Genomic DNA, 15724 nt, shown 5'->3' with positions numbered 1-15724 from the left:
GAATATCTACATAGGCGTACAGAGGCCCATTATCAGCAACCATCCCTCCTGTGTTCCAAGGGCACGTTGTGTTAGCTAATCCAAGCTTATCATTTTAAAAGGCTGGCTGATCATCATAATTTTGCAATTATGTTAGCACAGCTGAAAACTGTTGTGCTGTTTAAAAGAAGGAATAAAACTGGCCTTCTTTAGACTAGTTGAGTGTCTGGAGCATCAGCATTTGTGGGTTCGATTACAGGCTCAAAATGGCCAGAAACAAAGACCTTTCTTCTGAAACTCATCAGTCTATTCTTGTTCTGAGAAATGAAGGCTATTCCACGCAAGAAAGATTTCATACAACTCTGTATATTACTCCCTTCACAGAATAGCGCAAACTGTCTCTAACCAGAATAGAAAGAGTGGGAGGTCCCGGTGCACATGGGCCTCTATACGCCTATGTAGATATTCCATTAAAAATCTGCCGTTTCCAGATACAATAGTCATTTACAACATTAACAATGTCTACACTGTATTTCTGATCAATTTGATGTTATTTTACTGGACTTTTTTGTTGCTTTTCTTTCAAAAAACAAGGACATTTCTAAGTGACCCCGAACTTAACGGTAGTGTATACACACTGTTTTTCATATATAAAAAAAGCAATAGGAAATGTTTAAATAGTTGTTACTAAGGCTAAAGATTAAAAATAAAACGTTTCCAGAGTGTTAGCTATTGCACACCAGCCGCGTGGAGGTGAGGAGGGAGGGGCTGAGGAGGACAGAGGGAGGGGCTGCTGAGGACAGAGGGAGGGGCTGCTGAGGACAGGGGCTGCTGAGGACAGGGGCTGCTGAGGACAGGGGCTGCTGAGGACAGGGGCTGCTGAGGACAGGGGCTGCTGAGGACAGGGGCTGCTGAGGACAGAGGGAGGGGCTGCTGAGGACAGGGGCTGCTGAGGACAGAGGGAGGGGCTGCTGAGGACAGGGGCTGCTGAGGACAGAGGGAGGGGCTGCTGAGGACAGGGGCTGCTGAGGACAGGGGCTGCTGAGGACAGGGGCTGCTGAGGACAGGGGCTGCTGAGGACATGGAGGGGGCTGCTGAGGACAGGGGGAGGGGCTGCTGAGGACAGGGGGGAGGGGCTGCTGAGGACAGGGCTGGGGGAGGGGCTGCTGAGGACAGAGGGAGGGCTGCTGAGGACAGGGGGAGGGAGTGTATGGAGCAGCCCAGACAGGATCTTCAGGGCTTTCTGCGTCTAAAAACACAAAAACATAACAGTTACTCACTTTAGAAACACACAAACACCTTCCTAATACGCTGAACATACCAAGCATGGGAGCATCTTCCTAATACGCTGAACATACCAAACATGGGAGCATCTTCCTAATACGCTGAACATACCAAACATGGGAGCATCTTCCTAATGCGCTGAACATACCAAACATGGGAGCATCTTCCTAATACGCTGAACATACCAAGCATGGGAGCATCTTCCTAATACGCTGAACATACCAAACATGGGAGCATCTTCCTAATGCGCTGAACATACCAAACATGGGAGTATCTTCCTAATGCGCTGAACATACCAAACCATCTCCTAATATTGAGTTGCACCTCCCCTCCACACTTTTCCCTTAGAACAACCTCAACTTGTCAGAGCATGGACTCTACAAGGTTCCACTGGCCAATGTTAACCCAATGCTCTTCCGGAGTGTACAAAACAGTTCCAACCCTTTTCGCCCCTCAGAACAGCCTCAATTCTTCGGGGCCTGGACTCTACAAGGAGTTGAAAGTGTTCCACAGGGATCCTGGCCCATGTTGACTCCAATGATTCCCACAGTTGTTTCAAGTTGGCTGGATGTCCTTTGTGTGGTGGACCATTCTTGATCCATATGAAACTGTGGAGCATGTAAAACCCAGCAGCGTTGCAGTTCTTGACCCAAACCGGTGCACCTGGCACCTACTACCATACCCCGTTCAAAGGCACTGAAATATCTTGTCTTGCCCATTCACCCTCTGAATGGCACACATACACAATCCATGCCTCAAGGCTGAAGAATCCTTCTTTAACCCGTCTCCTCCCCTTCATCTAGACTGAATGAAGTGGATTTAACAGGTGACATCAATAAGGGATCATAACTTTAACCTGGATTCACCTGGTCAGTCTGTCATGGAAAGAGCAGGTGTTCCTGATGTTTTGTACACTTGTGTATTAATTTAGAAACCTTGAAAAGTGTCCCCCCGAAAGTTCAGACGCATTAATAGAACAAAACCTATGGAAGACATTATACTTACTTCTGATGTCCATGGTGCTGGTAGCCTGGACCCAGGTTAGATCCAGCCCTCATCTCCACAGCCATAGAACACTGGAACACAGAACACACAGTGTGGAAGCTTCTAGAATGGTTAACTATAACTGATCAGAAATGTTTTAACATCAAGTGTCTTAAATGGGGGGCGTTGAGCCACCACAAGCCAGAACAGCTTCAATGCACCGTGGCATAGATTCTACAAGTGTCTGAAACTCTGTTGGAGGGATGCGACACCATTCTTCCACATCATTTGGTGTTTTGATGGTGGAAAACTGGTCTTGGGAGCCGCTCCAGAATCTCCAATAATGTGTTCTATTGGGTTGAGATCTGGTGACAGACTGCCCTGTGGATGGGGGCTTTGTCATGCTATAGCCATGGTAGTCAAAACAATGGCCTCCCAGCATTTTATACAGGACCCTAAGCATGATGGGATGTTAATTGCTTAACTCAGGCACCACACCTGTGTGGAAGCACCTGCTTTCAATATACTTTGTATCTTTAATTGACTCGTGCATCCATTGTTTTGGCAGTTACCTGTACCTTACTGTATACCCTACAGCCATGACAGCCTGGTACCAGATATGAGTGTACGGTCTTGGTCATTGTCCTATGGTCAGTCACAGGCCAATGAATATAGTGGTATGTAGCAGTGGTGTTAGCACACAGTTAGGCCAGGATACAGTTCCACACTCCATCCCCCAGGGGCAGCAGAAACCTTGTCCAGTTGCTGAGCCTGGTTGATGACCACAGCTCAGGGTCCCAGCTGGTAAGCAGTGAGGCTTTTCCTTTGGTTCAGTCTTTAGATTGGGGATGCCTTTGGCATTTTTCCTTTGGTTCAGTCTTTAGATTGGGGATGCCTTTGGCATTTTTCCTTTGGTTCAGTCTTTAGATTGGGGATGCCTTTGGCATTTTTCCTTTGGTTCAGTCTTTAGATTGGGGACGCCTTTGGCATTTTTCCTTTGGTTCAGTCTTTAGATTGGTGACGCCTTTGGCATTTTCCTTTGGTTCAGTCTTCAGATTGGGGACGCCTTTGGCATTTTCCTTTGGTTCAGTCTTCAGATTGGGGACGCCTTTGGCATTTTTCCTTTGGTTCAGTCTTTAGATTGGGGACGCCTTTGGCATTTTTCCTTTGGTTCAGTCTTCAGATTGGGGACGCCTTTGGCAGTTCAGTCTTTAGATTGGGGACGCCTTTGGCATTTTTCCTTTGGTTCAGTCTTTAGATTGGGGATGCCTTTGGCATTTTCCTTTGGTTCAGTCTTTAGATTGGGGATGCCTTTGGCATTTTTCCTTTGGTTCAGTCTTTAGATTGGGGATGCCTTTGGCATTTTTCCTTTGGTTCAGTCTTTAGATTGGGGATGCCTTTGGCATTTTCCTTTGGTTCAGTCTTTAGATTGGGGACGCCTTTGGCATTTTTCCTTTGGTTCAGTCTTTAGATTGGGGACGCCTTTGGCATTTTTCCTTTGGTTCAGTCTTTAGATTGGGGACGCCTTTGGCATTTTTCCTTTGGTTCAGTCTTTAGATTGGGGACGCCTTGGTATTTTTCCTTTGGTTCAGTCTTTAGATTGGGGACGCCTTTGGCATTTTCCTTTGGTTCAGTCTTTAGATTGGGGACGCCTTTGGCATTTTTCCTTTGGTTCAGTCTTCAGATTAGATTTTTCCTTTGGTTCAGTCTTCAGATTGGGGACGCCTTTGGCATTTTCCTTTGGTTCAGTCTTCAGATTGGGGACGCCTTTGGCATTTTTCCTTTGGTTCAGTCTTTAGATTGGGGACGCCTTTGGCATTTTTCCTTTGGTTCAGTCTTTAGATTGGGGACGCCTTTGGCATTTTTCCTTTGGTTCAGTCTTTAGATTGGGGACGCCTTTGGCATTTTTCCTTTGGTTCAGTCTTTAGATTGGGGACGCCTTTGGCATTTTTCCTTTGGTTCAGTCTTCAGATTGGGGACGCCTTTGGCATTTTTCCTTTGGTTCAGTCTTCAGATTCTTTGGCATTTTTCCTTTGGTTCAGTCTTCAGATTGGGGATGCCTTTGGCATTTTCCTTTGGTTCAGTCTTCAGATTGGGGACGCCTTTGGCATTTTCCTTTGGTTCAGTCTTCAGATTGGGGACGCCTTTGGCATTTTTCCTTTGGTTCAGTCTTTAGATTGGGGACGCCTTTGGCATTTTCCTTTGGTTCAGTCTTTAGATTGGGGACGCCTTTGAACCAAAGGAAAAATGCCAGTTGCTGAGCCTCTAAAGACTGACCAAAGAAAAAATGCCAGTCTTTAGATTGGGGACGCCTTTGGTATTTTTCCTTTGGTTCAGTCTTTAGATTGGGGATGCCTTTGGCATTTTTCCTTTGGTTCAGTCTTTAGATTGGGGATGCCTTTGGCATTTTTCCTTTGGTTCAGTCTTTAGATTGGGGATGCCTTTGGCATTTTTCCTTTGGTTCAGTCTTTAGATTGGGGATGCCTTTGGCATTTTTCCTTTGGTTCAGTCTTTAGATTGGGGATGCCTTTGGCATTTTTCCTTTGGTTCAGTCTTTAGATTGGGGATGCCTTTGGCATTTTTCCTTTGGTTCAGTCTTTAGATTGGGGATGCCTTTGGCATTTTTCCTTTGGTTCAGTCTTTAGATTGGGGATGCCTTTGGCATTTTTCCTTTGGTTCAGTCTTTAGATTGGGGATGCCTTTGGCATTTTTCCTTTGGTTCAGTCTTTAGATTGGGGATGCCTTTGGCATTTTTCCTTTGGTTCAGTCTTTAGATTGGGGATGCCTTTGGCATTTTTCCTTTGGTTCAGTCTTTAGATTGGGGATGCCTTTGGCATTTTTCCTTTGGTTCAGTCTTTAGATTGGGGATGCCTTTGGCATTTTCCTTTGGTTCAGTCTTTAGATTGGGGATGCCTTTGGCATTTTTCCTTTGGTTCAGTCTTTAGATTGGGGATGCCTTTGGCATTTTTCCTTTGGTTCAGTCTTTAGATTGGGGATGCCTTTGGCATTTTTCCTTTGGTTCAGTCTTTAGATTGGGGATGCCTTTGGCATTTTTCCTTTGGTTCAGTCTTTAGATTGGGGATGCCTTTGGCATTTTTCCTTTGGTTCAGTCTTTAGATTGGGGATGCCTTTGGCATTTTTCCTTTGGTTCAGTCTTTAGATTGGGGATGTCTTTGGCATTTTTCCTTTGGTTCAGTCTTTAGATTGGGGATGTCTTTGGCATTTTTCCTTTGGTTCAGTCTTTAGATTGGGGACGCCTTTGGTATTTTTCCTTTGGTTCAGTCTTCAGATTGGGGATGCCTTTGGCATTTTTCCTTTGGTTCAGTCTTCAGATTGGGGATGCCTTTGGCATTTTTCCTTTGGTTCAGTCTTTAGATTGGGGATGCCTTTGGCATTTTTCCTTTGGTTCAGTCTTCAGATTGGGGATGCCTTTGGCATTTTTCCTTTTTGTCCATGTGGGGCGTAACATATCTTCACCATCTTTACAAATACTCATTTGCTTGGAAGACCAAGAGGTCAGAGACAAAGCTGGCCCTGGACCAAGGTAATGTTGCCGTCTCCCTGAGTAAATATTCAGGTTCCAGACCAGTCAACAAGGCCTTGGACCCCTAGACATGATTCAGGTTTCAGACCAGTGAGTGCAGCAAAATCAGTAGGCTTGTTATGGGTTTCGTAACACTAGGGCTTGTACTGCAAAAACTGACCTGGGACGAGACAAAAACAGTACAATAGCCAGTGTAGGGAGTGAGTCCTGTCTCTTACCCTGGTCTCCACATCTGTCCAGTCTCCCTCCATACGGTCGCCCCCCTGGGCAGTGTTGCCCTCTGACGACCTCCTCTTACGGCTGAACAGAGGAACACAGTGAGTGTTTGACATCAACATCAGACGATACAAAAGCAAATGATCTTCACCTTATCGTTCTGATCTAAGACTCACAAAACGATCATTATGTGATCCAAGATTAGACATTTTTAGAAGTGTTTGCACATTTGTAAAAACTGAAATAACCTAAGTATTCAGACTCTTTACTATGTTGAAGCGCCTTGGGCAGCGACTACATCCGCATGTCTTAGGTATGAAGTTACAAGCTTGGCAACACCTGTATTTGGGGAGTTTATTCTCTGCAGAGCCTCTCAAGCTCTGTCAGGTTGGATGGGGAGCGTCTACATAAGTATTCAAACGTGATTTCAGTTTTTTATTTTTAATAAACCGGTTTTTGCTTTGTCATGTGGTATTGTGTGTAAATTGATGAGGGGAAAAAAATATTTAATCCATTTTAGAATAAGGCTGCAACCTATCAAAAGGGGTCTGAATACTTTCCGAATGCACTGTATGCAATGAACAAAAATATAAACGCAACATGGAACAATTTAAAATATTTGACTGAGTTACAGTTCATATAAGGAAATCAGTTAATTCAATTCCTTAGGTCCTAATCTATGGATTTAACATGACTGGGAATACAGATATGAATATGTTGAGCAAACAAGAGAAAACAAGTCAGTATTGGGTGTGACCACCATTTGTCTCATGCAGTCAACACATCTCTTTCGCATAGAGCTGATCACGCTGTTGATTGTGGGATGTTGTTCCTCTTCAATGGCTGTGTGAAGTAGCTGGATGTTGGCGGGAACCGGAACACGCTGTCGTACACGTCGATCCAGAGCATCCCAAACATGCTCATGGGTGACATGTCTGGTGAGTATATGCAGGCCATGGAAGAACTTGCGACATGGGGCCGTGCATTATCATGCTGAAACATGAGGTTATGAGGCGGATGGCACGACAATGGGCCTCAGGATCGCATCACGGTATCTCTGCATTCAAATCAATAAAATGTAATTGTGTTCATTGTCTGTAGCTTATGCCTGCCCATACCATAACCCCACCATGGGGAATTCTGTTCACAATGTTGACATCAGCAAACCGCTTGCCCACATGACTCCATACACGCCGTCTGCCCGGTGCAGTTAAAAGTGGGATTGATCCGTGGAGGAGCAAGTCAAGACCCTGGTGAGGACGATGCACACAGATGGAACTTCACTGAAAAGATTTGACAGTTTGTGCAGAAATTCTTTGGTTGTGCAAACCCAGTTTCATCAGCTGTCCGGGTGGCTGGTCTCAGACCATCCCGCAGGTGAAGACGACGGATGTGAAGGTCCTGGGCTGCTGTGGTTACACATGGTCTGCGGTTGTAAGGCCGTTAGGACGTACTGCCAAATTCTCTAAAATGACGTTGGAGGCGGCTTATGGTAGAGAAATTAACATTAAATTCTCTGGCAACTGCTCTGGTGGATATTCCTGCAGTCAGCATGCCAATTACACACTCCCTCAAGACATGTGGCATGGTGTTGTGTGACAACTGCACATTTTAGAGTGGCCTTCTATTGTCCCCAGCACAAGGTGCAGCTGTGTAATGATCATGCTGTTTAATCAGCTTCTTGATATGCCACACCTGTCAGATGGATGGATTATCTTGGTGAAGGAGAAATGCTCACTAACTGGGATGTAAACACATTTTGGCACAAAATCTGAGAGAAATAAGCTTTTGTGTGTAACATTTCTGGAGTATTTTAATTCAACTCGTGAAACATGGGATGTATGGAGCAAGTTAGCAGTAGCAGTAGTAGTAGTAGTAGTAGCAGTAGTAGTAGTAAGTTAGCAGCCATAAAATGGCAGTAGACAGGACACCTACCTTGGTCCAGTGGGCAGCTCCTGTCTCAGAGTTTCTATATCAGTGAACTGGACTGCCTGTCCTCCCCCTCGTGTCTTGAACACTTCACCCTAAAAGTTCACAACACAGGCATCACAACACAGTCACATTTTAGTCTTTGAGCAGACTCATATCCAGAGCCACCACAGTAGTGAGTGCATAAATTTTCAATACTGGTCCCCAGTGGGAATCGAACCCACAACCAGACGTTTCTAGCGCCACCAACTGATCCCCACAGGAATACAGGCATGAGAACACAAGCATTAAAGATGGCGATGTAGAGATGGACAGCTGGCACCTTTATGAGCTCCTGACCAATTCTGCATGGTGGTGGTAGTAGTACTGGTAAATTAGTAAAAGTAGCAGTAGTAGTACTAGTAAATTAGTAGAAGCCATGGATTACAGGCAACATTCGCACTGAGCTGAAGGATAGAGCTGCCGCTTTCAAGGAGCGGGACACTAATAAGAAATCCTGTTACGACATCCGACAAGCCATCAAACAGTCAAACCATCACTGCAGGACTAAGATCGAATCCTTCTACGCCGTTTCTAATGCTCGTCAGATGTGTCCGGTTTTGCAAACCATCATGGATTACAAAGGGAAACAGCCACGAGCTGCGAGCCTACCAGACGATCTAAATTCCTATTATGCTCGCTTCAAGGCAAGCAACACTGTACCATGCATGAGAGCAGCAGCTGTTCCGGATGACCGATCTCGTTCACCGTAGAAGATCTTTAAAACAGGGTAACATTCACAGGGCCGAATGGCCAGACGGATTAACAGGACTCATACCCAGAGCATGCGCTGACAAGGGTCTAAAGTGACATTATCAAACCTCTTCCTGACCCAGTCTAATACCTACATGTTTCTAGCAGACCACCATCGTCCCTGTGCCCAAGAACACCAAGGTAACCTGTAAATTATTACCACCCCGTAACACTTACACATGTAGCCCTGAAATTATTTGAAAGGCTGACATGGCTCACATCAAATCCATCATCCCAGACACCCTCGGCCCACTCCAATTCGTATACCGCCCCAACAGATCCACAGATGAACCAATCTCGATCTATCTATACACTCCACACTGCCCTCTCCCAACTGGACAAGAGGAACACCAACGTGAGAATGCTGTTCATTGACTACAGCTCAGCATTCAACACTACAGTGTCCTCAAAGCTCATTACTAAGCTAAGGACCCTGGGACTGAACAGTTCCCTCTGCAACTGGATCCTCAACTTCCTGACGAGCCACCCCCAGGTCCCGAGTGTAGGCAACAGATCCGCCATGATGACCCTCAACACGTGGGTCACTCGGGTGTGTGCCCTCCTGTACTCCCTGTTCACCCACAACTGCGTGGCCGTGGACAACTCCAACAACATTATTAAGTTTGCTGGTCCGATCGACGACGAGAGCCTATAGGGAGGTCGTCAGACACCTGGCAGTGTGATGTCAGGACAACAACCTTTTCCTCAACGTCAGCAAGACCAAGGGGCTGATCGTGGACTACAGGAAAAGGAGAGCCGAGCACACCCCCATCCACACCGAACGGGGCTGTAGTGGAGCAGGACGAGAGCTTCAAGTTCAGTGCCCATATCACTTAGGAATTATCATGGTACACGCATCACAAAATATTTTCTTATGGGCCCTCCGATCCTCAAAAAGTTCTACAGCTGCACCATTGAGAGCATCTTGACCGGCTGCATCATCGCTTGGTATGGTAACTACTTGGCATCCAACTGCAAGGCGCTATATACACTTTACACAGGGCGTTGTCAGAGGAAGGCCCTAAAAATGGTCATAAACTTAAGCCACCCAAGTCATAGACGGTTCTCTTCGCTACCGCACGGCAAGCAGTACCAATGCACCAAGTCTGAAACCAACAGGACCCTGAACAGCTTCTACCACCAAGCCAGAATACTGCTAAATAGTTAAACAATAGATACCCGGACTAACTATTTGCATTGATCATGAAGGCCATCGTAACAACATTTTGACTCATCACATACACTGCTGTTACTGTTTAATCTGGTTGCCTAGTCACTGTGTCCCTACCTATATGTACATATCTACCTCATTTATTTCATACCCCTGCACATTGACTCAGTACTGGTACTCCTTGTATATAGCCATGTATGTGACTGTGGAATGTGACTGTGGAACACAGAGACACTTGGACATCAAAAGGTTGAATAATTGAACAGTATTTCTGTATTCCAAGCAGTTGGAATGGTCAGTGGAAACTTAAGTCATGTCAAGCTTGTTTCATCTGGTGACCTCATGAAGGACAGGAGACAACTTTTTTTGTTTGTATACACTTCTCAATTATGGGGTTAGCATCTGAAAGTTGTATAAAATAAATGATTATGCATAAGAATACTTTTGGAAAGACAACGTGATGTTTTTCTTCTAAATGAGAATTGTTTTTCATAGTAACTTAGGATCAGTCAGTGGCCCGTGAACACCTCCTGTTCTGCTAAAAGGATAAAACCTACTTCCGACAAAATGTACAATAGACCAGAAAACATGGACGCTGTCGCTACATGTTGAAATGGTTGACAACTCTACCAAAGGACAGAACCAGAGAACATTGAGATCATTCCCACGTTGAAAATGGCTAAGAAATCTACAAACTAAAAGGAAAAATTATTCAGACTGCAGCTATTTTAATTCTATAGTCTGGTAAACAACCGGTTGAACGACCGAATGGTACTCTGACGTATCCATTATAACAATCTACAACTGATCTAATCAATTCTGTGATTGATTAGTTAGTATATAAATAACTAAGCCAGTTTGTATAGCGCTGATTCATGATGTTAGGGTTGGTGCAGATCTCCAAGGGTTTGCAACATTCAGGAATGAGACTGATGAGGTCATAACACATTAATAGAAGACTGTAATCGATATGAGTTAATTCGGGAAATAGACTATAAACATTTTCCCGTGGTGCCCCAACTTCCTAGTTAATTAAAGTTACATGATTAGTTTAATCACGCAAGGAATAATTACACAGAATTGATTTGATAACAGTCACATGTAATGACAGCAAACGCTACGACACCAGCACACATTTCAGCAAATAAACAGCGTGTCTAAATTAACAGATTTCAAGGTTACAATGGACAACTGATATTCCCACGGTCATTAAGGTCATTGACAAAATATTCTGTCATCGTTGCCAGCCATGGTGCCACCTAAAAGAAAATTACATCAAATTCAAGCTAGCAATGATCAAATTGGCAGAACAAAATTTGGGTGAAGCAACAGCCAGGCAATCTGGGATCGATCCAAAAGTTAGAATGGCGAAGTCAAAAAGTAGAAAAAAAATCAGAAGAGGGCGAGACTGCAAGGTGGGGGTGGGTGGTTTAGTAAGGAAATAGAAGCCTGGCCCAAATAGAAGCCCCTCTCTAATAAGCGCTGGTTGTGTTCAGTGATTAAAGCAAATAAACAGCCAGGCTATTCATTGAAATTTGACGGTAGATAAATTCAGAGAGCTTTCTGCAAGTCTGGCTGGTACATACCTTAATGAGTTTGGTCTGTATCTCTCCATCAGAGGCCACGTCTTGGTGAGTGAGCATGTACTTGTCACATTTGGCTAGAGCCTTCTCGCTGGGGGCCGAGACCTTAATGGCATTGGAACCCAGGATGGGCTGCATCACCGTGTCCAGCTCCACGTTAGACGACGGCTTGTGGTCCACCCACCTCTCCCCGCCCGCAGAGTGGGAGCGCCTGTGGACCGCACGCACCGGGGGACCCGTCTGGTCGTCGACGGAAATGAAGCAGAGTGAAAGTCAGAGAATCATGTGTTGCTAACAATAAAACTATTCCTGGAGTTAGTGACAATAATAGATCATCAACTCTACAGGAAGTACAATCTAGCCAACCAAACAAAAACAACTCAATCTGACTCAATCAGGGATCAGTCAACATGGTGGTAGAAAACGACAAACATGGCTTGGTAGTAGACATGTTGATTTAGAAGAACCAATCCTGTTACGTTAGAAAATCATTTTATTTCAGTCTAAAGTGTAAACAAGAACATAGTACCAGTACCAGTTATATAGAGGGAGTGTTCATAAAAACATTACCCCACAAACCCAAAGGTCAGCTGATGAGCTGGTTGGAGGAATCTACTTTAAATGCAGCTCTGCTACCTACCAGATGACCTTACCACCTTAGTCTGATGAGACTCACTGACCCTGTATGCTCCTTCCTGTTCCTCTAGGTCTAGATCACAGGCCTGGTCAGGAACCTCTCTCTCTTCCTCTCTTTCTCTGGCCCTCTCCCAACACCTGCCTCTCCTCCTGCTAAGGCTGCTGGGTAGACCCTGGGTCTGAGCTAAGGTTCTAGTCTTAGGGGTCCCGTACTGGGCCGGGTCAGCATGTCTGTCCTGAGGGACTCTCTGCTCCCACTCTGAGATGCAGGAGGTGACAGAGGGGGAGCTGGTGCCGGTGCTAGCGCTCTGAGGAGGGGAGGTGGGGTGGGAGCTTGGCCACTGTCTGACCTGCTGGGGAGGGGCGTACACTGGGTCTAGGGCCTGGCTGGACCTGGAGTGGACAGGCTGCAGGGCAGAGTACAGAGTATGGTGGTGGTGCAGATAGACAAGTCAACCAGCTAGTTGGGATACATAGCATCCATCCATTACATACCATTCATCCCATACATGGCTGGCTGCACACACTAACAAACACACACAGGCTGCATGAACACCAGATAAACAACACACAATTACATAAATGTTACATTCAATCAAAGTCTGACAAAGTTTGGGATAGAACGGTGGATTTCAGTTGAACCTTCTACAAAAATGTCAGTGTCAGTAAATTCAACTCATTAAGTCCACATTGTAACACGTAAAATAACAACCAGACGTGTTTCCACATCCTGATTAACAGACTTGCCAGTCAGTCAGACGTGTTTCCACATCCTGATTAACAGACTTGCCAGTCAGTCAGACGTGTTTTCACATCCTGATTAACAGACTTGCCAGTCAGTCAGACGTGTTTTCACATCCTGATTAACAGACCTGCCAGTCAGTCAGACGTGTTTTCACATCCTGATTAACAGACCTGCCAGTCAGTCAGACGTGTTTTCACATCATGATTAACAGACCTGCCAGTCAGACGTGTTTTCACATCATGATTAACAGACCTGCCAGTCAGTCAGACGTGTTTCCACATCCTGATTAACAGACTTGCCAGTCAGTCAGACGTGTTTCCACATCCTGATTAACAGACTTGCCAGTCAGTCAGACGTGTTTTCACATCCTGATTAACAGACTTGCCAGTCAGTCAGACGTGTTTTCACATCCTGATTAACAGACCTGCCAGTCAGTCAGACGTGTTTTCACATCCTGATTAACAGACCTGCCAGTCAGTCAGATGTGTTTTCACATCATGATTAACAGACCTGCCAGTCAAGAGGCTGGTCAACCTGTTAGCAGTAAAGGGGGAAACAGTAGCTTGATTAGGAAAGGAAAACACATCAGTAGGGTATATTAGCTGGATGAGTCAGTGCTCTAGAAGCGCATGTCGTGGTAACGTACGGGAACGGGTGACGGCGAGGCCGATCTCTTGGCGGGAACGCGGTCCCTCTCCCGGGAGGGGCGCTGGGGCTTGTCGGGGGCGGGGCGCTGGTCTGAGGGGGTCTTGCTCTCCGTCACGATGGCCTTCAACTGCTTCAGCTTCTCGTCTTTCACCCACAGCTTGTTCTGCATCTCCAGCTGCTTGGCGCACACACGACGCTCCTGGAAACACACCACAACCAGGGTTAACACGTGCCCAGACAGATGATGGTTGTCAGTTAAAAACCAAGAACTCAGGACACGTGTTAATGCGAGAGCTTAATGGAGTAAATTAACTAACGAGTAGGAAAACAGATGTATAGATCAAGCACCCTGATGAAGTCTAGTCTACATTTCTTGTGTTCTTCAAAGTGCTTGCCACCAGCTGTTAGCCAGCTGCTCTGACCAACTAGAGTGAAGTTTAACACAGAATCCAAGTTTGTTTATTGGAGCCACCCTGCTTCATTTAAAAAAAATAAACCTCACGTCACGGTTGGCCTTAGTGCTGGGACTGTATTTCCAGACCCGAGTGCACACCATCTGTGCATATACAAGCTAGCTAATGACTGAAGATGGGAGCCAGTTAAACTCCACAAAAGCCAAGAAATGTGAGAACTCTAAATGTTTGGTTTAGTGTAACTCGCCGCCTTCCATTGTGAAAAATGTGAAGACATTTGTGACTTAACAGGTGGGATGATTTGGCCTCACTTGGAAGAACAAGGAGCTCCAGGAACGACCGGCCTTACTGAAGGATGCTACCCAATAGGAGGCATCGGAGAGCGCCACCCTAAATGACCAGACGGGGTTCCTCAGCTATAGTGGCAGGGGAGGGAGTGCTTAGTATGGGGCCTTCACGCGCCTCACAGGCTTGCCTGCACTACCCCATCCAGCGGAGCATCGTTGGAGGAAGGTGGGAGGTGCCCACGGTCACTCACAGCGGTCACTCACAGCGGTCACTCACAGCGGTCACTCACAGCGGTCACTCACAGCGGTCACTCACAGCGGTCACTCACAGCGGTCACTCACAGCGGTCACTCACAGCGGTCACTCACAGCGGTCACTCACAGCGGTCACTCACAGCGGTCACTCACAGCGGTCACTCACAGCGGTCACTCACAGCGGTCACTCACAGCGGTCACTCACGATTCCACCAGACACGGATCTGCGGCTGTTTAACCGCTTCCAGCCGCCCCCCACCCCCTCCCATTTGACAACTTCCACCATCATTGTGGTAAACTCCATGGTGAGGGAATTACATATACCGTTGGAAGTATGTGGGCCCACTAAAGTCCACCGTCACCCCGGTGCCCGAGTCCGGAAGATGTGATCGGGTTTAGAGATGCTTTGGCCTCCTGGGAACGGATTTGTATTCAGTTAGCACAGTATGTATTAATTCATCTGACCTCATTTTAGAAGTGATGTTCCCTACCCTGACAGTATGTCGGAAGTCCACCTTAGCCAAATATGAGATATTTAGTCCAAATTGTGCAACCCTACATCACATCTCAGCTACAGGCCCTAAACAATCTCAGACTTGGCATATTGATTATTAGATCTCTGTCCTAAGGCAGCACTTCTAAATGAACGTATCACTGACAGTATATCTAACACAGTGCAAGCAGAAAGTAAAATCAGACCCCATCCCTTCTTCCACAATTAGTTACGTTACTGCTTTACTCTAAAATTGATTAAATAATTCCCCCCCTTCAATCGACACACACCAACCCATAATGACAAGGGCAAAACAGGTTTAGAAATGTATATAAAAACAAAAGTAACTTATTTACATAAGTATTCAGCCCCTTCAGTCACTAGCCGGCTATCCTCCGGTACTGCTGCCCTATGTAGATGGTCATGGAATACTGGTCACAACAGTCTACAGACTAAGCCCTGTCTACGCTGGGGGAGGGGTCTCCATATAGACTTCTATTCATTTTTCAACCAGGGGACCTTCAGATGAGTCTTGTGAGGCCTGTGGGTGTCGTAGAACAAAACCACCAACGTGTGCGTGAGTCTGACCTTTCCATTGAGGGTCATATTATTGTGTAGCCCAAACTGTTCGGATACTACAGACAGAAGTTTGTAGATCGGCTAGTACCCTAGAGTCGATTTATGTTAATAGTGGTTAGATACTGTACATATGTACTGTGCATTCAGAAAGTTCAGACCCCCTTTCAAAATGTTGTTCCGTTACAGC

The 15724-nt window shown here is 45.8% G+C and overlaps 1 protein-coding gene across 4 annotated transcripts in view; it reads right to left on the bottom strand.

Moving 5' to 3' along the window:
- Window positions 1-1125: 1125 nt before the first annotated feature.
- Window positions 1126-15724, bottom strand: part of kif23 (kinesin family member 23) — a 38643-nt gene continuing 24044 nt past the window's right edge. For 2 of the 4 annotated variants that reach the window (XM_042301991.1, XM_042301992.1), the window contains 7 exons: window positions 13510-13710; window positions 12163-12525; window positions 11486-11722; window positions 7943-8031; window positions 6010-6091; window positions 2269-2339; window positions 1126-1228 (listed from right to left, as the gene is read on the bottom strand). In XM_042301991.1, the coding sequence (XP_042157925.1) occupies window positions 1213-1228; window positions 2269-2339; window positions 6010-6091; window positions 7943-8031; window positions 11486-11722; window positions 12163-12525; window positions 13510-13710 (1059 nt within the window). In that variant the 3' untranslated portion in view covers window positions 1126-1212. The remainder of the gene's footprint in view (window positions 1229-2268; window positions 2340-6009; window positions 6092-7942; window positions 8032-11485; window positions 11723-12162; window positions 12526-13509; window positions 13711-15724) is intronic. The other 2 variants (XM_042301993.1, XM_042301994.1) reach the window with 1 other exon arrangement.

This window comes from Oncorhynchus tshawytscha, linkage group LG19 (genome assembly GCF_018296145.1).
Source record: "Oncorhynchus tshawytscha isolate Ot180627B linkage group LG19, Otsh_v2.0, whole genome shotgun sequence".
NCBI classification, from domain to species: domain Eukaryota; kingdom Metazoa; phylum Chordata; class Actinopteri; order Salmoniformes; family Salmonidae; genus Oncorhynchus; species Oncorhynchus tshawytscha.
This window is presented reverse-complemented; position numbering and strand designations above follow the sequence as displayed.